The 25933-nt window shown below is 46.4% G+C and overlaps 1 protein-coding gene across 3 annotated transcripts; it reads left to right on the top strand.

Moving 5' to 3' along the window:
* Window positions 1-946: 946 nt before the first annotated feature.
* Window positions 947-24763, top strand: SGO1 (shugoshin 1). 3 transcript variants are annotated; one of them, XM_073677966.1, is made up of 10 exons: window positions 947-1130; window positions 6988-7149; window positions 7229-7425; window positions 7662-7766; window positions 8672-8745; window positions 12059-12195; window positions 15451-16101; window positions 16892-17086; window positions 21878-22070; window positions 22355-24763. In XM_073677966.1, the coding sequence occupies exons 2-10, from the start codon at window positions 7008-7010 to the stop codon at window positions 22491-22493; spliced, it is 1833 nt and encodes a 610-aa protein (XP_073534067.1). In that variant the 5' UTR covers window positions 947-1130; window positions 6988-7007; the 3' UTR covers window positions 22494-24763. The 3 variants fall into 3 exon arrangements, with proteins under 3 accessions (XP_073534067.1, XP_073534064.1, XP_073534065.1); XM_073677963.1 differs by having other exon boundaries at window positions 949-1130; window positions 15259-16101; window positions 22355-24761; XM_073677964.1 differs by lacking the exon at window positions 7662-7766 and having other exon boundaries at window positions 949-1130; window positions 15259-16101; window positions 22355-24761.
* The last annotated feature ends 1170 nt before the right edge of the window (window positions 24764-25933 follow it).

Raw genomic sequence — 25933 nt, 5'->3', positions numbered from 1 at the left:
CTCTTGCCTGCTCCTCGATGACTGAGCTGCTCTCTGCCGCCAAGTCACATGACCTGACTGGCAGATACTTCAGTCTCTACATAGACTGAATAGAGTAGCCGGAATCTCCATGCTACACCATTGAGTCATAAGGACAGAGCTATAGTTGAAGTCAGGGCATATGTCTGACCTCCCGGGGACAGCAGGACAGCTCCTGGATCCGGGACGGATGGTATCATGTCAAACACAGAGCAGAAGTTGCCAGTATCTGGATGGAGCAGCTTCCCGATGATCGGGGCACCATGTGCAATTCAACTATTCTAGTAACTTCTATCATTCACTTTTTACAGTAAATTTATGTATATTTTTTGGATGCACAATACTCTTCACTTTCTGTAGCCATCACCTCTAATAAACGGAAAATAAACCAATAACTAAAGATAAAAAAGGCACTAAAGTATGAAGAGTCTTATGTGAAGAGCAAAATGCCACAGAAATTATTTTGGTATTTCAAGAAATAAAGCAACAAAGATTAATTTAGGAATGAAATATTGCTGTTTACTTTTTTGTTGTTTTTTTAACCACCAATTACATCTGTAGCCACAACCTATCGGCATGTCATACACCCGAAGGAGTCCATCTATAACTAGTGTCTGGAGGTTAATTACTCCCATGGTCACCAATTGCGTAGACCCGCTTTCTCTGTTACACGCCACATAGTATTTCACATGGGATTAATTGTATCAAATTACTGGCAGTGGGGAGAATCATGATAGAAAAAGCAAACATGTCCTGGCTATACGCCCACAATAAACATGGCGCCTGGGTTCACGCCCATACCAAACATGGCGCCTGGGTTCACGCCCATACCAAACATGGCGCCTGGGTACACGCCCATACCAAACATGGCTCCTGGGTACACGCCCACACCAAACATGGCGCCTGGCTACATCCGCAGTGATAGCTTCCGGTTCACGAAGCCATGGCCGCTAGGATCACGTGGTACGAGCAGTGCAGCGAATCACATAGTGCGGCGCTCACGTTTGAACTGACGTCTCATATTACTGGCTTTAGAGTGTTGTGCTTCTTCCTGAAGGCGGAACCGGAGCGGCGAGCAACGCTGGCTGCCGTATAGCACCGAGGATTTACAGGTAACATCCGGGACTGACTCAGGGGCCCCGGTGTGAGGAGGGGCGGGCGGAGAAGTGCTGCTGGCAGGCAGGGGGGTCTGCAGCTCCTCATATCGTGCACTGTGTCTCCTCATGTCCTGACACCGCCGGCTTCTGGGGTCTTCTCGCCCCGCTGTGGAGCTCCAGCATCCCATAGCTTTCCCTGGTGTAGTGTGCTGGGAGTTGTAGTCTCACGAGGCACTGATGGATTGTGCTGTATTATCAGGACTGGCCTGTAGTGGTTGGAGCCGGGGTCTTTATCATTGGCATTTTGGGCTTTCTGATCCCCCTCTAGTGTTGTGGGAGACAGTGACCAAACCCAGCGATTCTGGCTCTTCTCATCATTCTTTATTTCTCTTCTATTATGGCAGTCACCATATTTGGGATGTTTTCTCTGGCACGTCCTGCAGGCGGCGCTACCAGTTTGTATATTTGGATTTTATTTACATTCCAGGAAATGGTGGAGGTATATATAACTTATATTTATTTTTTATTTAAAGGGGGTCTGTCACCCCCCCCCCCCCAAAAAAAAAAAAAAAAAAACAATAAATAACTTTGTACAAGCTATACAGTGATATAGGGGACTTAGTTCAATGCAAATTCTATACAATACTAGCCCTGTATCTGCAACAATGCCTGAGATGATAACTTTTAATTAGTATGTAAATGAGGAGTGTTTCAGGTATCTTTGGCCCATGGCCCCTTATTTTGCATTTTAGTTACTTTCACACTGCGTTCAGTGGCCCGGTTGGGACTTAGCTCCGTACCTCCCCGCAAAACTGGACCCGGGCATATGCGCAGATGGGGCCATAGACTATAATGGTGCCAGCAGAGTGAACGTGTACTCTGTCATGCATCATTTTTGGGCGTATACGCCGACTGGAGACAGACACTCAGACATAGTAGACTGTCTGTCTCAAGATGGTGTGCAAGCGCTGGCTAAAGTCAGTCAGCATATATGTGCTACACGCACACCACTAGGTTCAGATAGGGGCGAGACAGGTTCCATGAATTCTTTGGAATCCTGGGGGAACCGTTACTCAGGGCGACCATAGACCATGTGCTGCAGCTTCTCTCAGGCACACAGGGGTATTGACCCTCAGGCACAGACACGTAGGTTGTTTCACTTGCTGACCAGACACACTTGACAAGAGCCCTCATAAACGGTAGAACAGTAGCATTTAATAAGAAGCCGCACAGCCAGTGCAAGTTAAGTCTTATGAGCAACAGGCTCCAGTGACAAGCAGTACAGTTTCCTTAGAAGCACAACAGTTCAGTCTTCCCAGTAGTACAGGACAGCACAGTTCTAATGCAAAGGCACATTAATGAACACAGCATTCTTTACAGCACAGTGAGATGGAGGAGGGGGAGGGTTTGCTGAGGGAGATGATCCCTGTGACACCATTTCTTCCAGTCCTTATCTTTCTGACTGACCATACTCTGCACTGCTGGATCAGGAACTCTACCTGACCTGTGCTTAGCTTCACTCTTGACTTGAATCCTTTTCACTTGCAGGGGCGCTTCCGTGAGTTACAGAACACACACACCACCTTTCTCTTGGCCAGACAGTAAACAACTTCCCTACAATTTCCCTGGGGCTCTGTTAAAACACTCCCCTTCTCCTGTGACTTTGTTAACCCCTCTAGTTGCCGGATGCTTCTGGAGCACAACACTTCCTGTCTCATGTGCTTGTGTTACTTCTAATAGTTACTGAATGCTTTTAAAGCAACAGCACTGCTTCTGCATGTCACACTCTGCAACAGCACTACTTCTGCATGTCACATATGTGCACTGACACTGCCTGTGCCCAGCTGCACGCACTCTCTGTGGCTGGGTGCGTTATCCTCCCTGGCTCATCTCTGCTGATGCCGCTCTCTACACTTGCAGGTATATCAGAGTTTTGAGGGCACAGTGTCAGTGCACACGAGCCGACTGACTAGGCAGCACTCACTTTGGGAAGCCGGTGCTGTCAATAAAATGCAGGGCAAAATAAGGGCAGGTAATGGGCTACCAAAGCCTCCTCATTTGCATATGAATTAAAAGGTATTTTCTTAGACACTGTAGCAGGTCCGGTGTTATGATTTTTATATGGGCTAAGTTCCCTTTATCACAGCATATGTTACACGCACGCCGCCTAAGTTTCAGATAGGGGTGAGACCGGCTACATGAATTTGTTGGAATCCTGGGGGAACCGTTACTCAGGGCGACCATAGGCTGCAGCTTCTCTCAGGCACACAATAGATTCAGTTGCTGACCAGACACATCTGACAAGAGTCTTCATAAACAGTAGAACAGTAACATTTAATGAGGCACGGCCAGTGCAATGCAAATGTCTGTTTGAGCAACAGGCTCCAGTAATAACAGTACAGTCTCTTTTGCAGCACAGCAGTACAGTCTATTATCCTGTAGCACAGTACAGCACAGTTTTAATGCATACACAACCACAGGCTTTTCCTTCACAAGGACTCAACAGTACACAGCATTCTTTGTCCTGCATGGAGATGGAGGGTGTGATGAGGGAGATGATCCCTAGGACAGGCTTCCTTCCAGTCCTTATCTTCCTGGCCGATAATACTCCACATTGTTAGCTCAGGGAGTCTAACTGACCTTTGATTAGCTTCCCTCCTGACCTGAATTCTGTTCCCTTGACTTCTGTGAGATACAGATAACACACCACCTTTCTCTTCTGCTCTGGCCAGACAGTAAACAACTTCCCCACAATCCCCCTGGGGCTCTGCTAAAACACTCACCTTCTCCTGTGACTGTGTTAACCCCTCTAGTTGCTGGATGCTTCTGGAGCACAACACTTCCTGTCTCATGTGCTTGTGTTACTTCTAATAGTTACTGAATGCTTTTAAAGCAGCAGCACTACTGCTGCATGTCACACATAGCGCATTACATTTTGGGGGTGACAGACTCCCTCTATAAAAAACATTAAAATTATATATATACGGTACTTTTTTTTTTTCTACCCTCTTATTGGTCCTTCTATGGGACTTGAACCTGTGATTCTGTGTGCAATTCACCATTAATCCCTCTCCATACATGCAATGGGCAGATGTCGCAAACTGATACCTGGATAGAGTGGGCCCTTCACCATTGCTTCCCTGGCTGCGTACATCGCAATTCCTGTTAGTGCAGGGCCTTAGGAAGGTCCTGTAGTTGTGTAAGGTGTAGAGGAGGACGCCCTACTGTTTTAGTGGAATCGTCACTATTTCCAGGTGTATAATGCAGGCCCCGCAGGATGGCACAGAAGCTGAGGTGGTATATGAATATAGCTTAGTAATTAAGGGTAATTTGAACGCACTGAATGCCAAACTTGTTTTAGTGCTGTGGATTTGATGTCATAGCTGCAGCCAAACATAGACAGCGGGGAAGAGTTGAAACTGGATCTGGGGAAAGTATATAGTACTCTGGGGGTTTTTTTCTTTTTGTTTCTTTACTATAACCATTTCATCGTATGGCATAATGTTTTTGAAAAGGGACAAACCCTTTAATCCTCAGATATACAGCTCTAGCAAAAATTGAGACCACTGCAAAATTTTCTTTTTATAGGTATATTATTGAGTAAAATGTACATTGTTGTTTTATTCTATAAACTACTGACAACATGTCTCCGAAATTCAAAACTAAAAATTTTGCATTTATTTGCAGCAAATGAGAAATCGTCAAAATAATAAAAAAGAAACATTGCTTTCAGACCTCAAATAATGCAAAGAAAACAAGTTCTTATTCATTTAGAAACAACAATACTCATGTTTTAACTCAGGAAGAGTTCAGAAATCAATATTTGGATGAATAACCATGATTTTTAATCACCGCTTTCATGCGTCTTGGCTGCTTTCCACCAGTCTTTCACACTGCTTTTGGGTGACCTTATGCCACTACTGGCACAAAAATGTAAGCAGTTCTTCTTTGATGGCTTGTGACTATCCATCTTCCTCTTGATTATATTCCAGAGGTTTTCAATGGGGTTCAGGTCTGGAGACTGGGCTGGCCATGACAGGGTCTTGATGTGGTGCTCCTTCATCCACACATTGATTGACCTAGCTGTATGGCATGGGGCATTGTCCTGCTGGAAAAAACCGTCCTCAGAGTTGGGGAACATTGCCTGAGCAGAAGGAAGCAAGTGTTTTTCAAGGATAACCTCGTATGCGGCTTGATTCATACGTCCTTTGCAAAGACTAACCTGCCCAATTCCAGCCTTGCTGAAGCATCCCCAGCTCATCACCAATACTCCACCAAATTTCACAGTGGGTGCAAGACACTGTGGCTTGTATGCCTCTCCAGGTCTCCGTCTAACCATTAGATGACCAGGTGTTGGGCAAAGCTGAAAATTAGACTCAACAGAGAAGATTACCTTACTCCAATCCTTATGGTCTTTGGCAAACTTCAGCCTGGCTCTCCTTTGCTTCTCATTGATGGAAGGATTTTTTCTAGCTTTACATGACTTGAGGCTTGCCTCTAGGAGCCTGTTACGAACTGTTCTTGCCGTGCACTTCACCCCAGCTGCCATTTGCCATTCCTTTTGTAGGTCACTTGATGTCATCCTGCGGTTCCTGAGTGACATTCGAATAGGATGACAGTCATCCAGGTCAGTGGAGAGTCGCTTTCGCCCTCTGCCGGTCCGTAGCTTTGTTGTCCCCAATGTCTGCTGCTTGACCCTGTTGTAATGGACTGCAGTCTTCGAAATTTTAAGGATGGAGGCAACATGGCACTCACTGTATCCCACTACTAGTAAAGCCAGAATTGAGCCCTTCTTTTCCTCATTCAAGACTTTTCTTTTCAACTCCTTTGGCATGGTTAAGTTATTTTTTCATTCAAATTACTTTTGGGCTATTCCTAGCACTTGTTTTACCATCCAGCTTGTCCTATTGCAAGAGGATTGTGAAGAGCACAGCAGTGTTTTTTTATACTTTCCCTCGTTACATAAGATTTGGTTCAGGTGATCACCTAATCAGAAGCACATTAAGTAGAATGAGGTGGACTTTGGTTGGAATTCAACTGACACTGGAATGGAATGGCTGTCAGACATGTAGAGATGGGGATTTTAGAAAACTGTGCAGTGGTCTTATTTTTTGCCAGCGCTGTAGTTTAATGAGCATTTTGTAGGGAAGAACACAACCTGTGTCGTGCGTGTGTGTATATAATAAATATATTAGAAAAATGTTTGTACGGTGTTCTACATAGTCTGTCATATTTGGGGCATGTGCTCTATGTAGAAAAGTATTGTTGGATAGTGCTTGCAGAAACAAGCATTTTTACGAATGACTATTAAAAGTTTTAGCCGTTCTTCAGATATTGACACTTTTCATATTCAGCTTGATGCCTAGGCGAGCAGCCACCACTGCTGATCAGCTGTCATGTGCCTCTAACAGCCGCGGCTGTTACTGTTAACCAGTTAAATGCCGCTGTCAATCACTGACAGCGGCATTTTACACTCGCCAGCCTGAAGCGCATCAGTAGTGTCGCCCATCTGCGCCGCTGTCGCCTGATTACAGGGCTTCGATGGGTTGTCATGACAGCCCGGGGTCTGCATAAGAAGCCCTTCTATGTGTAGAGCAGGCAATCGGATGATCTCCTAAGGAGACTATTGAAGCCAGTAAAAAAAGAAAAAAAAATGTTTTAAAAAATGTTTAATGTCCTATACATCGCCATACAGTGAGGATGGGTAGTGGGGTTATGTACAATCTTTATTTTTTTTTTGTAAGTAATTGGAAAGCCTCTTCATTCTGCAATAGCGCCCTGTATTTTTGTTTTATGCAGAAAGATGATTTGTTTTGGTCGCATGGTATTTATTTCTTTTTATTTGATGCATTTTTCCATTCTGATGTCGCAGAGTACTGAGCCTCTGAAAAGATGGCTAAAGAAAGATGTGTAAAGAAGAGCTTTCAGGACAGCCTGGAGGACATAAAGGAGCGGATGAAGGAGAAGAGGACAAAAAAGCTGGCAAAGGTGGCCACAGTCAGTAAGGCTTTATCCACCAAAGTCAAGATAATTGGTAAGGGCTCTACCTCCCATCTGTGTGAGAGGGCTACGTTGTGGATATTACATTTTCATTTAATTCTTTTTCACTTCAGGCAACAGCTCTGTAACAGTGAAGAGTTTCCAGGTGAACAATAAGGCTCTCGCTCTCGCGCTAGAAGCTGAGAAATGTAAGAGCAGGCAGGCTCAGGATCTCATTCTCCAGCTGAAGCACGAGCACCAGAGGCTGATGTATGAGATCTTTCTTCTAAGGAGGAAGCTGACCATGCAGCAGGGGAACAGGTCATCAGACGTGAGTGTTATGTTCATGGTCTGGAGATGCACTGTGTAGTGAATGATTACAATCTGTGTACAGCATTACAGACCATGTTGGTGCTATAGAACTAAACTGATACCGTTGAAGTCCCTTTTATTATGTGGTTGCCATGAAATAATGGGCATCCTGAATCTACTTTTAAATGCCCGTCTCTGCAGTTAACTAACCAAATACATATGGTGCTTTCATAATGGTTTACACTCTTCTCCTAGACAAAGTTTGCTTCCTTGAAGGAAATAATTGGCAAAGTCACTCACAATTTGCTGGAGACAGCCAACCTACTTGGCCCTGCACATGCCTTGTGTTCCAGTGATGGAGTGAGTATTATTAAGCATCTAAGCCAGACCTGTATGCAGGAGTCTGCTTCACGTAAAACAATACAGTGGTTTAACCCATTAGTGACGGCTGCCGTACATGCACGGTTGCTGTGCGCAGTCACTGTATGGCGCGTGCTCAAGTTGAGCCTGCTCCATGCGGCGTGGTGTCAGCTGTTACATAACCTGCCCTCAGCAGTAACTGATGTCATCAGAGCTTAGTCTGATTGCATTAGTTTTAACCTCTTGCATGCCACTGTCACATTTAACAGACAGGCACTTCTGACTGCCATCGGCATCCTGGACAACTTGCTGATCTGTTATGGCCGCTGGGGGCCATCCGGAGACCACCCCCCACCCCACGTATCTGCCATATGAGATCTATGGTATCAACAAGCTTGACATGCATACAAACAAGCCCTCATGCCTCAATCGACAGCAAAATGAAAAGTTACAGCTCTGGGAAATTGGCGACACGTTTTTATTTTATATTTTTACCACGAAAATATATAGAAAACCTTACACGTTTGGTATCAATGTCATCGTACTAACCTGAAGAATCATGTCATCAGGCCACTGTTACCAGAGACTAGATGCTGTAAAGACTGAACGCAAAAATCAATGGCTGAATTGATATACTTTTTTTCCTCATCTCTTCATTGGAGTTTTGTTTTACAGTCTTTCAGTAAATTGTATGGAAAAACAAATGCTTCCGTTCATAGCTACAACTCATCCCAAAGCAACAAAGACCTCATATAACTATTAACAGAAAAATAAAGTTATGGCTTTTGGAAGAAGGGAAGGAAAACACATAAGCAAAAAAAAAAAGAACATATTATATTCCATTTATTTATTTTTTTTACCAGGGATTTGACTTGTAATAAACTTTTGGTCTTTGCTTATTTTAGAGTCAGTCAAGTTCCCCAGCGTCTGGAGCGGTGAAAAGCATGCCGCCGACCCCTCTTCTGGTTCCTGAACCATTGTGAGTTTACTTGTTCTATGTTTGAGGCAACCGGACTCTCTTAAAAGATTATTCTTCTCTAAGCCTTTCGTGGCTGAGACAAGTATAACAGTGACCAAAATCCACAGGAAATCAGGGAACAAAAGTGCCTAATCACGGTTTCACTATGCTGTTTCTGGGAGTTACAAATGGAGCATAGTAATTTTTAACCCCTCAGTGAGCACTAATATATCTTTTTAATAGCCTGAGATATGAAAGACTAGCATCCCCCTATGGGTGAAAATGAAACTGCTGACACCCTGCTGCATCAGCCACGATTGGTGTTTGCACTGATCATGCCTGTTTAACCTGTAGATGCTGCTGTCAATGGTGAATCCCGCATCTAGATGGTTAAAGGGACTCTGTTAGCACAGAGTGACTGTTCAAACCAAGTACAAGCGCTCGGTGCATCATGTCGAGGCCAAATCTTTAAAAACACCTTCCTACCTGCTTGGTTTCCATACCATCCTTCTCTGGCCCTATGAAGCCAGAGCTGTCAATCAAAGAGGGGGATGGAGATTTAGGGAAAACAAGAAGGTGGGAAGATGTGTTTAAGTGATTGGTCCCACCGTGAAGCACCGAGCGATGGGACTTAGTGTGAACACTCATTCTGTGCGTCTCTTTAAGGGCGCAGTCAGACTGCCGTATAACACAGACGATTGGAGTGCACGGACTGGCCGTCGGCTCTCCTGACCTGGGCATGACAGCTGCATAGAATTACATACTGTCACGCTTGGGTCAAGAGAGCTGCCGGCCAGTTCTTGCACTACGATGCGATCGTCGTCTGTGGTATACGGGCGGTCAGACGCCTGATCAGAGTGTGGGGGCTCTCTTTAACCCCATTGGCACGCTGAGCTCATGATTGTGTAGACCTGATGTTTGTCATGGCAATTCTTGGCCAAATAACAGCCTTAGTCTGACAGCTATAATGAGCTGTTCAGAAGTTTGCAACATTTAGGCTATGTGCCCACGATGCAGAAATGCTCCGGATTTTTTCTTTAGCGTTTCTGCATCTCCCTGGCCGAAAAAACGCATGCGGATTGTGCATGCGGATTGTACATGCGTTTTTCCTGCCAGGGACAAGCGGATGTGAAGCGTTTTCACATGCATTTCTGCATGCGGGTTGACAAGCGCTTTCCAAGCGATTTTAGCATCACTTGGAAAGTGCTTGACAACTTGGTCACACTATATAAATCCATGCAACCGGCATGGATTTATATAGTGTGACCGTAAAAAATAAACATATACTTACCTTCTCATGGCCCCCGGATTCTTTATTCGATCCGTCCTGGCTTGCCGGCAGCTGGCAGTACACTGAAGGACCTGCCGTCACATGACTAAATGACGTCAGCGCAGGTCCTTCAGTTCACCGCGATCTGCCGGCAACCCGAGACAAGCACACAGCGGGCCATCAGAAGTTAAGTATAATGTTTATTTTTATTTTTTTTTTTACAGGTTCTATGGTACCCGGGTCCGGAGGAGAGTCTCCTTCTCCAGACCCGGGTACCATCCGCACATTGAAACGCATGGAATCCACATGTACAGATTCAGTGATGCGGATTCCATGCGTTCCAATGCAAGTCAATGGCGGCGAAAACGCAGCGCTTCTGCAAAATAATTGGTAGGGCTGCGTTTTTTTCCGCATTGATAATCCGTAGCGGAAATTTCCGCAGTTTGCACAGCACATGCAGATTATCATTGGGGAACATGGCAGGCCTTCTACCAAGGGGTTTTTAAGCGTTTCTGCAGCAGAATTGCCGCTGCGGAAACGCTTAAAAAACACATCATGGGCACACAGCCTTAGGTGGTAAAAATACCATTTTGTCTTTCCTGTCATGCCACATTGCATTAACTCCTGAAAAGCATCTGAAGGATTAATGAACTACCTGACAGCAGTGTTGAATATATTAAAGGGTTCTGTTTTTCATATTGAATCACTTTTGGGGGTTTTCCAATATAAAGGTCCCCCAAACTCACTTTAAAATTGAATAAGTCTCTAAAAAAAAAAAAATTGTAAATTTTCTTGAAAAAGAAATGAAAAATTGCAGCCCCATTTTTAAACCGTTCAACATCCTAACAAAATAAAATAACATTTTACAAATGGTGCTGATGTAAAGCAGACATAAGGTAAATGTATATTCACTTTTTTGGGTGCTATGACTATCGTGATTAAAGGGATAATCATTCAAAGTTTGAAAATTGCTAAATTTTGTCAAATTTCTGATATTTTTATAAATAAACACAAAACATAGCGACCTAAACTTACCACTAACATGAAGTAAAAAGAAACCGAAAGAAGGTGCTCCTTTTAGTAATCAACTACAAGTTAGAAAAACCCCTATAAAAATATAAACCTTTATTAAATATATATTAAAATACTGGAGGAAAAGAACAAACCACCACAAAGCACATATAGTGACTTAAAAAAATGGAAAGGGGTGTGGATCTGAATTCCCCTAGTTGTACTCTAAGGCAGTGTTCCCCACCAACAGGTCATGTTTTCAGGATTTCCTTAGTATTGCACAGATGATGGAATTATTGCCTGTGCAGGTGATGGAATTATCACCTGTGCAATACTAAGGAAATCCTGAAAACATGACCTGATGGGGAGCCCTGCTCTAAGGTACCTCTACCTGTCCGGAGGTTGGCACAATATGGCGTCCGCTCAATGTTCACTACCCCTAAATATCCCTATAAGACCCTAATAATAATTTGACACCACATCACCAAGTGAAATACACTTAAAATGCTGCTAAGAGGCAGGTAGGGAGGTGGAGAACAGCTCCTTATTCTAGGATTCTCTCATGTACACAAGTATGGGCTTTTGGAAGATCAAAAAAAAGTATAAAGTGATGCAATTATACACCTATATCATAAAAGCAAGTATGGACATCAATGCCACATAGTCAATTACTACCAAGCCCATAATAGTCCTAGTATCCACGCCACTCAAATTAAAGTCCAGAGATAGGGAAGTAAATACTACAATCTCATCCCCCAAACAGTATATATGGGAAACAATGTTCCTTAATCACAGCAGAGATTCTGACAATACAGTAAGGATGTTCCATATAGTTCACACTTATCTGTATAACATCTCATAGGCGGTCTCAGGTTCCCGAAGTGTTTCCCCAATTTTCATTCTAGGGATTTGTCAGGGGATTCTGGCAAGATGGAGCGGTGCTTATGGTAGGCATCCACACCTCCATCAGCAATAAGGGACCCATTGGAGCGCAGCATATTCCCCCATACGACAACCCGTTTAAAGGTATTTGTTTCGATTTATCGATCACAGGCCACAGACGTGTGAGCCAGTCTCAGATGCACAGAGGAATTTTAGCCATGTGTTAGAAAGAGGATCAAGGCCTGGCGGAAGGAGTCGCCAAGAAGAATCTTCTGAGAAAACGACTTCAGGAAACCAGAAATCTAAAGGTTTAAAACTGTTTAATATATTTTATCTAATCACTTCTCGCTCAAATATAGGAACTGCTACAGAATAAGTTGTCAGTCGCTCTGTGACTACACACTGCCGAACTGTGATAGAGCGATGTGCACATGGTCGGGATTCCTCTGTATTCCCTGTGCGGGTGGTTGAGACCACATTTATGTAATTTGCAGTGACGTACCAACTAGACTCATAAGGCTTCTTTAAATAGAAGAAAATTCAGAAATGCCAGGTGAGTCTAGTCGTCATGTGACTGCAAGTATGCAAATTATACATGCGGTCTCATAACCGTCCACTTGCATGGGGAATACAATGACATTGTACACGGTCACAATTCAGCAGGGCACATTCTTTTGAGTGACTACAGATTTTTCGCTCCAGCTTGGACGACCCCTTTAAGCAGGGACAAAATCCATCTATTTTACACAGCAAAGCTGTCACGTAAGTTCGATGCCACTGTAAATGTCAGCTTATGTGGTTTATTATCCAGTGTGACAACTGGAATATCTGGATATTTTTTTTGTTGCTGCCTAAAACATACTTCCATTGTATAATATTGAATGCCTGTTTGTAATGCAAGGAAAAATCCAAATCTGTGAGAGCTGCTGCTTTCCAATCTGGATTTAAAAAAAGTCACACACTTTAATGCGGACTATGACAACTGAGTCAAGGCCCAGCATTTTACCCGCCACCAAAAAAACCTGTATCTTTATACTGTTTTGATCTACTACTGGAAAGCCAACAGGTCATGATGAGCCTTCTCGTAAAGTGTATTAGTAGTAGCATTGAGTCAACATCTTTAGTTCTGTTCACTACTAAGCAATAAAATTAATATTGAAGTTTAGCCTATTGGTTCTGGTCTTCTCAACAGTCGTAGTTTCTCATTTGACCCTTTGGGAAAAATTAATTGTCCACCCCTGCTCTGATTGGACAACTGCTTTAAAAGAAAATCTGTTTCTAAGATCAACCCTCCTAAACAGTCTGTGGGTATGTAGTGTAAAAGACAGTTGGCACTCAGGTAGTATGTTCAAACGGAATTTTTTTTATTAAAGTGGAAAATCCAGAAAAGAATAAGACGTTTTGGTCATCAAGTGCTCCCCGTCTAAGCTGTGGTGGATACCGCAGACATGCACTCAATGCCACTACACGTAGTCCTTCACCATCCACAGGACGGACTGAAGGTTTTGTATTGATCAAAATGCCTTATTCTCTTTAATAATAAAAAAAATTCACTTTGAACATGAGTGCCAAGTGTCTTTTTACAATTTGGATTGGGATCCTACTTGTGCACCTTGAGTACAGAAGTGCCGTGCTTTTTCTCAAAGATTATGTGGGCATGTAGGTCATAGAAAGTTCTATAAAATGATGCCTTGGACATTCCTGAGAAAGCCACGTTTTTCTTAATATGTAAATGAGGTGTTAAGATCTATGGGCCAGACACAGATCTCTGAAAATCTGCCTCCAGTTTATTTTAAATGAAAGGGGGCATTACCAGTGTGAGACATGTAATGACTGACAGTCTGATCTAAATGTCTCCGACAAGTAATACCCCATTTCATGTAAAATAAGCTCTGGAGGCAGAGCCAACCCCTGTGACTGAAAGCCTGAGTCTGACAGGAAGAATAAAGTTCATTTCCTCCCGGCATAAGGGCTCTCAGTGAGGCCGCCGAACAGCTTCAGAACGCTATTAACTTGCAGGTTAATAACGTTTTTTTTACATGATGGGTTCCCTTTAATTGTAACATGCTCTTTTAAGTGTACATTTTCATAGTTTGACACTGTAGTGTAGTATTTTCTGTGTTTTTCCAGTTTGTCATTGCCTGTATTGAGCGCACGTTCAGTCTCCCACTCCCACAGTACCTCCTCATCCCGTCCTCTCTCTGTTGGAGTACCTCAAGGCTCTGTCCTAGGCCCTCTACTCTTCTCCATCTATACCCTCGGCCTGGGACAACTCGTAAAGTCCCATGGCTTCCAGTATCACCTATACGCTGATGACACTCAGATCTACATCTCTGGCCTAGACGTTACCTCTCTGCTGTCCAGAATCCCAACGTGTCTATCAGCCATATCCTCCTTCTCCTCTCGCTTCCTCAAGCTCAATGTGGACAAATCTGAACTCCTCATCTTTCCCCCATCTCGTGTATCTTTCCTACCTGATCCATCTATCACAATAAATGACATCACGCTTTCCCCTGTACCAAACATCTGCTGCCTTGGAGTAACCCCTCGACTCTGCCCTGTCCTTCAAACCGCACATCCATGCTCTTTTCACCTCCTGTTGCCTTCATCTGAAAAACATCTCCAAAAGCCATCCTTTCCTCAACCCTCAATCTACTAAAATGCTTGTGCATGCCCTCATCATTTCCCGCCTCGACTACTGTAACATCCTCCTCTGTGGCCTACCTGCTAACACTCTTGCACCTCTCCAGTCCGTTCTTAACTCTGCTGCCTGACTAATTCATCTCTCGCCTCGCTACTCCTCCGCTTCTCCCCTCTGCAAATCTCTTCACTGGCTTCCAATTCCACAGCGCATCCAGTTCAAACTACTAACACTGACCTACAAAGTTATCCATAACCTTTCTCCTCTGTATATCTCTGAACTAATCACACGATATTCTCCCTCACGTAAACTCCGGTCCTCCCAAGACCTCCTTCTCTCCTCCACACTATTCATTCCTCACCCAATCGCCTCCAAGACTTCTCCCTAATATCCCCCATCCTCTGGAATTCTGTGCCCCACCACGTCCGATTATCTGCCACACTCCTGCCATGACTATGCTGCCGCCTCACCAACACCGGATCTGCTGCAACCCCCAACCTACTGTCTCCTTCCCCATCATCCTGTAGAATGTAAGCCTGCAAAGGTAGGGTCCTCTTCCCTCTATACCAGTCTATCATTGTTTATTTGCTACAAAATACAGATATCACTTACAGTATGTGACCCCCTTCTCATGTACAGCACCATAGAATCAATAGTGCTATACAAATAATAATTCATAATGGACTAAGTGAATTACAGTAAAACATATATATTTTTTTTTTATTACCAGCATTGAAATTTAGCTCAATTCAACCCAATTCTGACCTTGAGAAAACTGATTCGGAAACTGAAAATAGTTTTTTAAAAAACGTGTCAATAAGGCGTCGCGTCTCTAGCCTAAATGTTTGCATGGAGGAAAGTCCTATCATCAAGTCAATGGAAGAAGAGCAAAACCGTAATTCCAAGTGTGATGTTTTTGCAGAAGAAGTAATTGTTCCTGCTGAAGAATGCTTTAATGATAAAGTCATGGATATGTCCCCCATCCAAAGCCCATTAAAAGAAGAATTTCATCCATTCACAAACCATTGTCAGATATCAAGTTCAACCCCTGATCCCAAACCAAAGCCATCTCAGCGTCCTAAAGCAAAAACGGAGTCTCGCACTGGAAGGGAAAAAGTAATCAAAGGCAAAGCAGACAGTCAAGGTCCTGTTCCACTGAAAAAGCCTTGGGAAAAGTCAAAACCAAGGGCCAGGTCAAAGAGTCGAGACAGGGGTGCAAGCAAGCCAGTTGTCCCCAAAGACAAAATGAACTCGTCTTTAAATTCCGGCGATGCTTATGATTTTGTCTGTGAGGAAAGCGTACACGTTATGCCATTTAGGCAAACCAAGCTGGACAGTCACCCTCCAGAGAATGAAGAGCCAGACCATGAGCAGTCTGTTAAAAGCAGCAGTAGTAGCAGTGATGAACCAAATGACAGCTTGTATGTACCTACTAAAGCCAAGGTCAAAAGTCGCAATGTGGAGCAAAATACTGCACCTCTTCCTTTAAGACCGAGGTCCAAAAGAAACAAACATCTGCCACAAACATGTGCCGAGAAGACTGAAAATAAAGGCAGTGAACAGGTTAAACCAGGTTTGTCCAGTTTCTTATAAATCTCTTAGTACCACAAAATAGAAATTGTATTGGCACGGCAGGAGAACATATTGTCCAGTTCTGCATACAACCCTACAGCACTGTAGACTTCACTTGGAAAGTGGCTTCTAGCATTGTAAGATTAACCAGCTAACTGAGCCCCCACTTTCCCTGTTCATCCTGCTAAGGTTTTTACACCTGTTGGATACTTAGAAATTTAGTTTTTAAGGCCAGTTTTTTGTTTGTTTGTTTTTTCTTCCTCCCAATGTTTCTGGTATGAAAAAGTTGCTAAGCCACATTTTCTGCAATAGTTTATTAAAACTGCAATAGTCTATTAAAACTGCAGTAGTTGGGACACCCTCGCAGCTACTTGTTGTATTTATTGCACTGAGGTCAGAACATGCATATTTTAAGATCAATACTAGTGATAAGCTTTGTGAGCTAGTGATCAACTAGTGATGAGTTTTGTTAACCCTTTCGGCGAGTATGCTCGGGCGAGCACCGAGTAGTTACAGCTGCTCTGTGTTATGTTTGAATCGCTCCTGTGTGCATGATTTGCAACTGTTTGACCGTTTTAATACATGTGAGGAATGTGTAAGAAGTAGACATTCCTCACATGTAATAAAGCTGTCAAACAGTTGCAAATCATGCACACGGGAGTGATTCAAACATATTACCGAGCAGCTGTAACTATTCGGTGCTTGCCCGAGCATACTCGGCAAAAGGGTCAACAAAACATACTTGCTCATCAATAATCATTACATGTACTGTCAACGTTAAATGATTACAGATGCCGCAAGACGAAAGAAAAAAGCTAGAAGTAGTACAAAAGGTACAGAGGAGACTGATGTCAAGCTTGCAGATGACGTCACAGAAAGAAGACGAGAGGTGGGCTCCTTACCAAGAGGAAGAAAGAAGGAAGAAAATGCCAAGCTAAGCATCCATGTCCAGAAGAACCTGGTGCATTCTACAGACAAGAATATGTGTAGGCATTTACGATTATTTTATATTTCATTATACACGTTTGTATAGTCCTGTGGTTAAAGGGGTTGTCCACTACTTGGACAACCTCTTCTCAATAGAAGGGCAAAATGAGCAATTCTAAGTACACAGTGCTATATAATATGATGACCTCAATATACTAAGAGGATAAAGGCTTACAAACAGCATCTCTTCTTGGTTAGCATTTGTGTTCACTAGGTTTCTCTCTTTTTGTGTCTTTGTCTCTCTTTCTTGCCCTTTGGCTCGCTGGCTCGCGCTCTCCCCCTTTGGCTGGCTCGCGTTCTCCCCCTTTGGCTGGCTGGCTGGCTCGCGCTCTCCCCCTTTGGCTGGCTGGCTGGCTCGCGCTCTCCCCCTTTGGCTGGCTGGCTGGCTCGCGCTCTCCCCCTTTGGCTGGCTGGCTGGCTCGCGCTCTCCCCCTTTGGCTGGCTGGCTGGCTCGCGCTCTCCCCATTTGGCTGGCTCGCGCTCTCCCCATTTGGCTGGCTCGCGCTCTCCCCCTTTGGCTGGCTCGCTGGCTCGCGCTCTCCCCCTTTGGCTGGCTGGCTGGCTCGCGCTCTCCCCCGCTGGTTGGCTCGCGCTCTCCCCCTTTGGCTGGCTGGCTGGCTCGCGCTCTCCCCCGCTGGCTGGCTGGCTGGCTCGCGCTCTCCCCCGCTGGCTGGCTGGCTGGCTCGCGCTCTCCCCCGCTGGCTGGCTGGCTGGCTCGCGCTCTCCCCCGCTGGCTGGCTGGCTGGCTCGCGCTCTCCCCCGCTGGCTGGCTCGCGCTCTCCCCCGCTGGCTGGCTGGCTGGCTCGCGCTCTCCCCCGCTGGCTGGCTGGCTGGCTCGCGCTCTCCCCCGCTGGCTGGCTGGCTGGCTCGCGCTCTCCCCCGCTGGCTGGCTGGCTCGCGCTCTCCCCCGCTGGCTGGCTGGCTGGCTCGCGCTCTCCCCCGCTGGCTGGCTGGCTGGCTCGCGCTCTCCCCCGCTGGCTGGCTGGCTCGCGCTCTCCCCCGCTGGCTGGCTGGCTCGCGCTCTCCCCCGCTGGCTGGCTGGCTGGCTCGCGCTCTCCCCCGCTGGCTGGCTCGCGCTCTCCCCCGCTGGCTGGCTGGCTGGCTGGCTCGCGCTCTCCCCCGCTGGCTGGCTGGCTGGCTCGCGCTCTCCCCCGCTGGCTGGCTGGCTCGCGCTCTCCCCCGCTGGCTGGCTGGCTGGCTCGCGCTCTCCCCCGCTGGCTGGCTGGCTGGCTCGCGCTCTCTCTCTTTGGCTGGCTGGCTCGCGCTCTCTCTCTTTGGCTGGCTGGCTCGCGTTCTCTCTCTTTGGCTGGCTCGCGCTCTCTCTCTTTGGCTGGCTCGCGCTCTCTCTCTTTGGCTGGCTCGCGCTCTCTCTCTTTGGCTGGCTGGCTCGCGCTCTCTCTCTTTGGCTGGCTGGCTCGCGCTCTCCCCCTTTGGCTGGCTGGCTCGCGCTCTCCCCCTTTGGCTGGCTGGCTCGCGCTCTCTCTCTTTGGCTGGCTGGCTCGCGCTCTCTCTCTTTGGCTGGCTGGCTCGCGTTCTCTCTCGCTGGCTGGCTCGCGCTCTCTCTCTTTGGCTGGCTGGCTGGCTCGCGCTCTCTCTCTTTGGCTGGCTGGCTCGCGCTCTCCCCCTTTGGCTGGCTGGCTGGCTCGCGCTCTCCCCCTTTGGCTGGCTGGCTGGCTCGCGCTCTCCCCCTTTGGCTGGCTGACTAGCTCGCGCTCTCTCTCTTTGGCTGGCTGGCTGGCTGGCTCGCGCTCTCTCTCTTTGGCTGGCTGGCTGGCGCTCTCCCCCTTTGGCTGGCTGGCTGGCGCTCTCCCCCTTTGGCTGGCTGGCTCGCGCTCTCCCCCCTTTGGCTGGCTGGCTCGCTCGCTCGCACTCTCCCCCTTTGGCTGGCTCGCGCTCTCCCCCTTTGGCTGGCTCGCGCTCTCCCCCTTTGGCTGGCTCGCGCTCTCCCCCTTTGGCTGGCTCGCGCTCTCCCCCTTTGGCTGGCTCGCGCTCTCCCCCTTTGGCTGGCTCGCGCTCTCCCCCTTTGGCTGGCTCGCGCTCTCCCCCTTTGGCTGGCTCGCGCTCTCCCCCTTTGGCTGGCTCGCGCTCTCCCCCTTTGGCTGGCTCGCGCTCTCCCCCTTTGGCTGGCTGGCTGGCTCGCGCTCTCTCTCTTTGGCTGGCTGGCTCGCGCTCTCTCTCTTTGGCTGGCTGGCTCGCGTTCTCTCTCGCTGGCTGGCTCGCGTTCTCTCTCGCTGGCTGGCTCGCGTTCTCTCTCGCTGGCTGGCTCGCGCTCTCTCTCTTTGGCTGGCTGGCTGGCTCGCGCTCTCTCTCTTTGGCTGGCTGGCTGGCTCGCGCTCTCTCTCTTTGGCTGGCTGGCTGGCTCGCGCTCTCCCCCTTTGGCTGGCTGGCTGGCTCGCGCTCTCCCCCTTTGGCTGGCTGGCTGGCTCGCGCTCTCCCCCTTTGGCTGGCTGGCTGGCTCGCGCTCTCCCCCTTTGGCTGGCTGGCTGGCTCGCGCTCTCCCCCTTTGGCTGGCTGACTGGCTCGCGCTCTCTCTCTTTGGCTGGCTGGCTGGCTCGCGCTCTCTCTCTTTGGCTGGCTGGCTGGCTCGCGCTCTCTCTCTTTGGCTGGCTGGCTGGCGCTCTCCCCCTTTGGCTGGCTGGCGCTCTCCCCCTTTGGCTGGCTGGCTGGCTCGCGCTCTCCCCCCTTTGGCTGGCTGGCTCGCTCGCGCTCTCCCCCCTTTGGCTGGCTCGCTCGCTCGCACTCTCCCCCTTTGGCTGGCTCGCTCGCTCGCACTCTCCCCCTTTGGCTGGCTGGCTGGCTCGCGCTCTCCCCCTTTGGCTGGCTCGCGCTCTCCCCCTTTGGCTGGCTCGCGCTCTCCCCCTTTGGCTGGCTCGCGCTCTCCCCCTTTGGCTGGCTCGCGCTCTCCCCCTTTGGCTGGCTCGCGCTCTCCCCCTTTGGCTGGCTGGCTGGCTCGCGCTCTCCCCCTTTGGCTGGCTGGCTGGCTCGCGCTCTCCCCCTTTGGCTGGCTGGCTGGCTCGCGCTCTCCCCCTTTGGCTGGCTGGCTGGCTCGCGCTCTCCCCCTTTGGCTGGCTGGCTGGCTCGCGCTCTCCCCCTTTGGCTGGCTGGCTGGCTCGCGCTCTCTCTCTTTGGCTGGCTGGCTCGCGTTCTCTCTCGCTGGCTGGCTCGCGCTCTCTCTCTTTGGTTGGCTGGCTCGCGCTCTCCCCCTTTGGCTGGCTGGCTGGCTCGCGCTCTCCCCCTTTGGCTGGCTGGCTGGCTCGCGCTCTCCCCCTTTGGCTGGCTGGCTGGCTCGCGCTCTCTCTCTTTGGCTGGCTGGCTGGCTCGCGCTCTCTCTCTTTGGCTGGCTGGCTCGCGCTCTCTCTGGCTGGCTGGCTGGCTCGAGCTCTCTCTCTTTGGCTGGCTGGCTGGCTCGCGCTCTCTCTCTTTGGCTGGCTGGCTGGCTCGCGCTCTCTCTCTTTGGCTGGCTGGCTGGCTCGCGCTCTCTCTCTTTGGCTGGCTGGCTGGCTCGCGCTCTCTCTCTTTGGCTGGCTCGCGCTCTCTCTCTTTGGCTGGCTGGCTGGCTCGCGCTCTCTCTCTTTGGCTGGCTGGCTCGCGCTCTCTCTCTTTGGCTGGCTGGCTGGCTCGCGCTCTCTCTCTTTGGCTGGCTGGCTCGCGCTCTCTCTCTTTGGCTGGCTGGCTGGCTCGCGCTCTCTCTCTTTGGCTGGCTGGCTCGCGCTCTCTCTCTTTGGCTGGCTGGCTCGCGCTCTCCCCCTTTGGCTGGCTGGCTGGCTCGCGCTCTCCCCCTTTGGCTGGCTGGCTGGCTGGCTCGCGCTCTCCCCCCTTTGGCTGGCTGGCTGGCTCGCTCGCGCTCTCCCCCTTTGGCTGGCTCGCGCTCTCCCCCTTTGGCTGGCTCGCGCTCTCCCCCTTTGGCTGGCTCGCGCTCTCCCCCTTTGGCTGGCTGGCTCGTTTTTTTCTCTTTTCCAAAATGTTTTTAAAAAATATATTTAACACAAAAACCTGATTCAAACAATGTCTTTTTCTTGGAGGATTTGATATGAAGCCTCACCACATTCATAGTCCATATAGTGTTTCTTGGCTTAGTGTTTATGGGTGCCAGATTCCAGCAGATCATTTACTTCACAAATATAGAGAATAACAGCAGGTCATCCAAGGAATAAAATCTTTGTTGCATAAAAAAATGGATAAAAAAAACCCCTTTGCAATGGAAAAGGTTCACATGATGGTCACAAAAGATTAAAAACTTTATAGGTTATTACCATCATTAAAAGCTCTAACTTATCCAAAGGATAGGTGATAACTTGCCAATTGGTGATTGTCCGGCTAATGGGATCCCATCAATGGTAAGAATGAGGCACTGAAATGATACATCGAAAAGGAGCGGTAGACTGCTGAAGATAAGAGTACACCGCTCTGTAAGAGTAGTAGTAAAAAAATGTCTAATATACATAACCAATAAATTTGAGTCCATATCATCATATAGTTTAATTTAAAAAATATGAACACTTTTTAAGCAACCTGCACAAAAAAAAATAAAAAAAGCCGCCTCATCTTGTAGATGCCATATAGCCGGGTCAGAATAAGTCTTCATTCTTCCAACCAGATAGTGATTTTTTCCAGCTCCAAAGTTCGGGTCCCCATTGATTTCTGCAGGGTTCGGGTACAGTTCTGGTACACAAACCGAAATTTGCACTAAACTTCGAACAAACCCAAACTTACACGAGTCCACTTATCACTTACTGACTCCTAAGACAGTTATTGTGGGTTGTTATGACTTTCTACCCATCTCATTTCAGGTGAACTCGAAGGAACTTCTGCTGCTCCTCGATTTAGCCTGTCAGATGTGACAAATGTGTCTACAAGCTCCGGGGGTACCGACCATAAGAAACACTCGTTCCCGTTTCCTGATGACCGCAAAATATCCGCAGGCAGCATGAGAAAGAGGAGATGTACAGTTACAGTCAGTTATGCCGAGCCAAGTCTCAACAAGTGAGTTCAAAGGTTGCTTTTCCCATGTGGAATACCTGCAATAATTCTAGAAATACCAACTTAGAACATGTTCTTATAAAAAATAAAAAAAAAAATAATAATAATAATTTTGAAATAAAGATGCCAAATATACTCTTAAATGTGAACTGTCAATAGTGGATTTCTGATTTTACTCAATCGTAATGCACTATTTCAGGAGCATTCTCACATTGAGTTTGTCATATGCAAATAAATCTGTTCCTGCCTCCTGAATAGCCACGTTCATAATGTCCTTTATTTTCCAGGAAGCTTAGAAGAGGCGATCCCTTTACAGATACTGAGTTTTTACGTTCTCCCGTTTTCAAGAACAGTGATTCAAAGCTTAAATCAATGAACAGGAAATCACTTGCAAGATACAACGAAGCTTTTGTTGGCTGTCGTTGATGGACTAAAAACGAGTAACTAGTCTCACTGTATATACTGTAAATGCGAATAGGGTTTGTGCAGCGAGAATAATATGCCTTTACTGTGGATGGATGGAGGTTCATATGAATTAGGACTACAAATCACCACTACGATATTTGGAAGTTTGCACATATCTGACTTTCTGTTGTGTCTCGAATTACAAAGAAACGGCAGAAGATGGACGTGAGCTTAACATTGAATAGAAATTATATTGCAGATTTTACAATACATGGGCATATGTGTTTTTACAGGTGAGTTCTCAGGTGCCGGTGAGCAGAGGTGATGAGCGAACATGTTCTGTTAACCCTTTTGGTGAGCATGTTCGGGTGCTCGCCGAGTATCTTCAGCGTGCTTGGGTATTATGTTTGAGTCACTCTGTGTACATGATTTGCAACTTTGACAGCTTTAATACTTGTGAGGAATGCCTAAGAAACAGGCATTCCTCACATATATTAAATCTGTCAAACAGTCGCAAATCATGCGCACTGAGTGACTCAAACATAAAACCTGAAGATGCTTGTAAATCTCGAGTAATAAGCATGCTTCCTCATCACTAGTAATTGACATTACATCAGATTATGCCTGCCAGAATTCATGCACGATCAGTGCCACTCTCCAATGTGTACTGGTGCTGGAGAACCTCTCTAAGTGTCAGTATATTGTTGGAATCATTCAGTATACTGTTATGTACAGTTATTTAACCTGGTTGTAATATTGATCCCTAAATGAGCATGAACCTTCACAGAAATTTAAGTGTCCTGGAACCACTACCTCCATAGATTACCTTTCTGCTGGAGGATACATTCATTACCTCTGTAAAGTCTGTCTCAGAGATGCAGAAAGCAATAACCATGCAGCCCTTGCCTCCATGACTTGGGATCTCCTGCTGAAAACGGAGTCTTGTTTTCCTCCCCAGAAACTTTTTACCATGCTGTTCGATAATAATGACACCGCTGTCTAGGTGCTGTCAGGTATGCCATCGCTGCAGCCGTAGACTTTGTGCTTATATAATGGCACATTGAACAGTGGTGCTGCATTAGTATACAAGATGCCAAGGAGTGTGCGGTTTCGAGCACCCATCACTTGTCGTGAATATGTAATTTTTTTTTTACTTGGTGTGAACAACGCTGTTCTGAAACTATTCTGTGCTTCTGTGCCTCCCCATTCCTGCTATATGGCCCCCTCTTCCTTGCATGTAAATGTAGTATTTTTAACCAACTGGGCGTGGTCCTCAAGAAGAAGTCTACAGAAGAGTGGAGGACCATGCCTGTTTTGCTAAAAGACTAGATTTATATACAGGGAAGAGAAGACCACATCTCAAAAAATAAAACCTTCTGATTCGGGAAAACGGTGGAATTCTTGCCAAGTAAAAAAAGCCATCTATTTATGACAAGTCCTTTTTAAATCTTCAGAAAGGGGCCTCTTTTTAGGATCTCCAAAGTCATGACTGGATGCACTACAAGGTTATTCTAAAGGTTCATCTCGCACAAACCTTCTTGTACATTTTGCATTGTTCTCGACATTATTATTTAACATGTACATCTTTGTATTTGTAAATATTTAAATGTAGATACATTCAGTTTTCATAGTATCGTCTGATTTCTTTATATTCTATTGGATGCCACAGTTTAAAGCATTCCTCCAGCTTGATTGTTCATAGATGACAGTGTTGGCCTATAGCCAATAAAGCCAACAGGAGCGGAAGGTGCCATGTGCTCTATTAAGCTCTTAATCAATTTATACCTTATTGACCCCATTCTGTACAATATAATAATATGAAATATAAGAGAAGTTGGCCTTTATGTACATTTTGCCAATTTTCCACTCTTAGAAGCTTTTATAGAAGTTGGCCTTTAGATAGAACATCTAGCATAATGTTAGGTGTGAGCTCTTTTTATATAGACTCATGAAATGGTTTTTATACTGATTAATGATGTAACATAGTCTGAATCTTTGTGAAACACTGTCCGGTATATGCAAGAAATAGAAAACTGCCATTTTTGCATTTGCTAACACAGCAAGAATCAGTGACTTGGGAGAAACCTGCTTCAATGGTAAAATGTGTAGGTCAATATAGGAAGGTATCGATTGTCATCTTTAGTCTACGCTGTGTATTTGTGTGCCTGGCAATATAAAAATGGCAGCTTATACATCAGCCACTGAAGAATTTTATATTAAGGAGTGCTAATAGTAATAAAGCGGAGAAAGTTGCTTATATAGTTTGGAGCCATTTTTATTGCTAATTGTGAATAAATGATTTCTTTTGACATCTGGATGTTTCAGTAAGTTTTTCTATTTCAGTGTTTGGAAAATGTTGCCATGTAATAGTGACATGTGTATAGGAAAGGTGTTGCGGGCCCTATTTTTTATTTTTTGTGTGTAATACATATCGGGGGGTGTGGCCCCCTCCATAGCTCAGCATCATTATCCAGCCATGCAAGATTTTAATTGCGAGCTACGCCTGGTTTCCTTTTCACTCTCAATTCACATGAGGCTGGTTTGGCACATGCAGAGGTAGGACATATAGTGCTTAGGGGCCATCCATATTAAAAGGTCACCTTGACGTGTTTGGATGGCTTTTGCGCTCTTTGATCAAAAAGCAAAGCGCTAACAAAGTACTTTACATTTTTACCGTTTACAGTAATATTGAAGTTCATGTATTCATTAGTCGGACTGTGCAGACACATGTATATGTAATGGTGATGTATCGGATGTTTTTTATTCCTGGCAAATTCTGCTCTTCAGCCTTCAGAATTGCTGAAATGAATGGGTACAAGTCCTCACCTGAGTGCTTTGCCCCTTCAATAGTGTTGAACCTGCTGCTTACCTGATCCTGTAAGAGGCTGAGTTAGTGATGTACAGTAGTGTTGAGCGAGCACTAAAATGCTTGGGTGCTCGGGCCGAGCTCGCCGTGATACTCGGGTGCTCGACCCGAGCCACGAGCCCAATGTTAGTCTATGGGAGACCCGAGCATTTTTGCGGAGACACCCCTGGCAGTCTTTTAAAAGCCTAACAAGTGCCCAAAACTATAGTGACAGTGCTCAAATGACATGGGGACAGCATGGGGATCGCCCCAGGAAGCATTTCTGACCCCCAGGTCACTGTTGTCAACAACGTGGTCAGAGGTATTAAGCCACTTTTACAGGCTCATAATAAAACGTTCAAAAACGAAAGTGAATCTTTTTTCCTGTGAAATATGTTAAGGAATTTCTTTTCCAGGGTAAAGACTTGTGTATAAGGTAAAATAAATAACCAAAAACAAAAATACTCCTCCACACCTTGGGCTATGTTCACAAGTAGCATTTTTTATGCGTTTTTGCACTTTTGCATTGCTTTCAACTGTGACAAATACATTCACCGGGAAATGTCATTTTGACATTTTACAACCTTATCTGGCCATGTGCTGTGTGACACATGCA

Source organism: Phyllobates terribilis, unplaced genomic scaffold (genome assembly GCF_046119375.1).
Source record: "Phyllobates terribilis strain yellow unplaced genomic scaffold, ASM4611937v1 Scaffold_4__5_contigs__length_816908805, whole genome shotgun sequence".
In the NCBI taxonomy this organism is placed as follows: domain Eukaryota; kingdom Metazoa; phylum Chordata; class Amphibia; order Anura; family Dendrobatidae; genus Phyllobates; species Phyllobates terribilis.
This window is presented reverse-complemented; position numbering and strand designations above follow the sequence as displayed.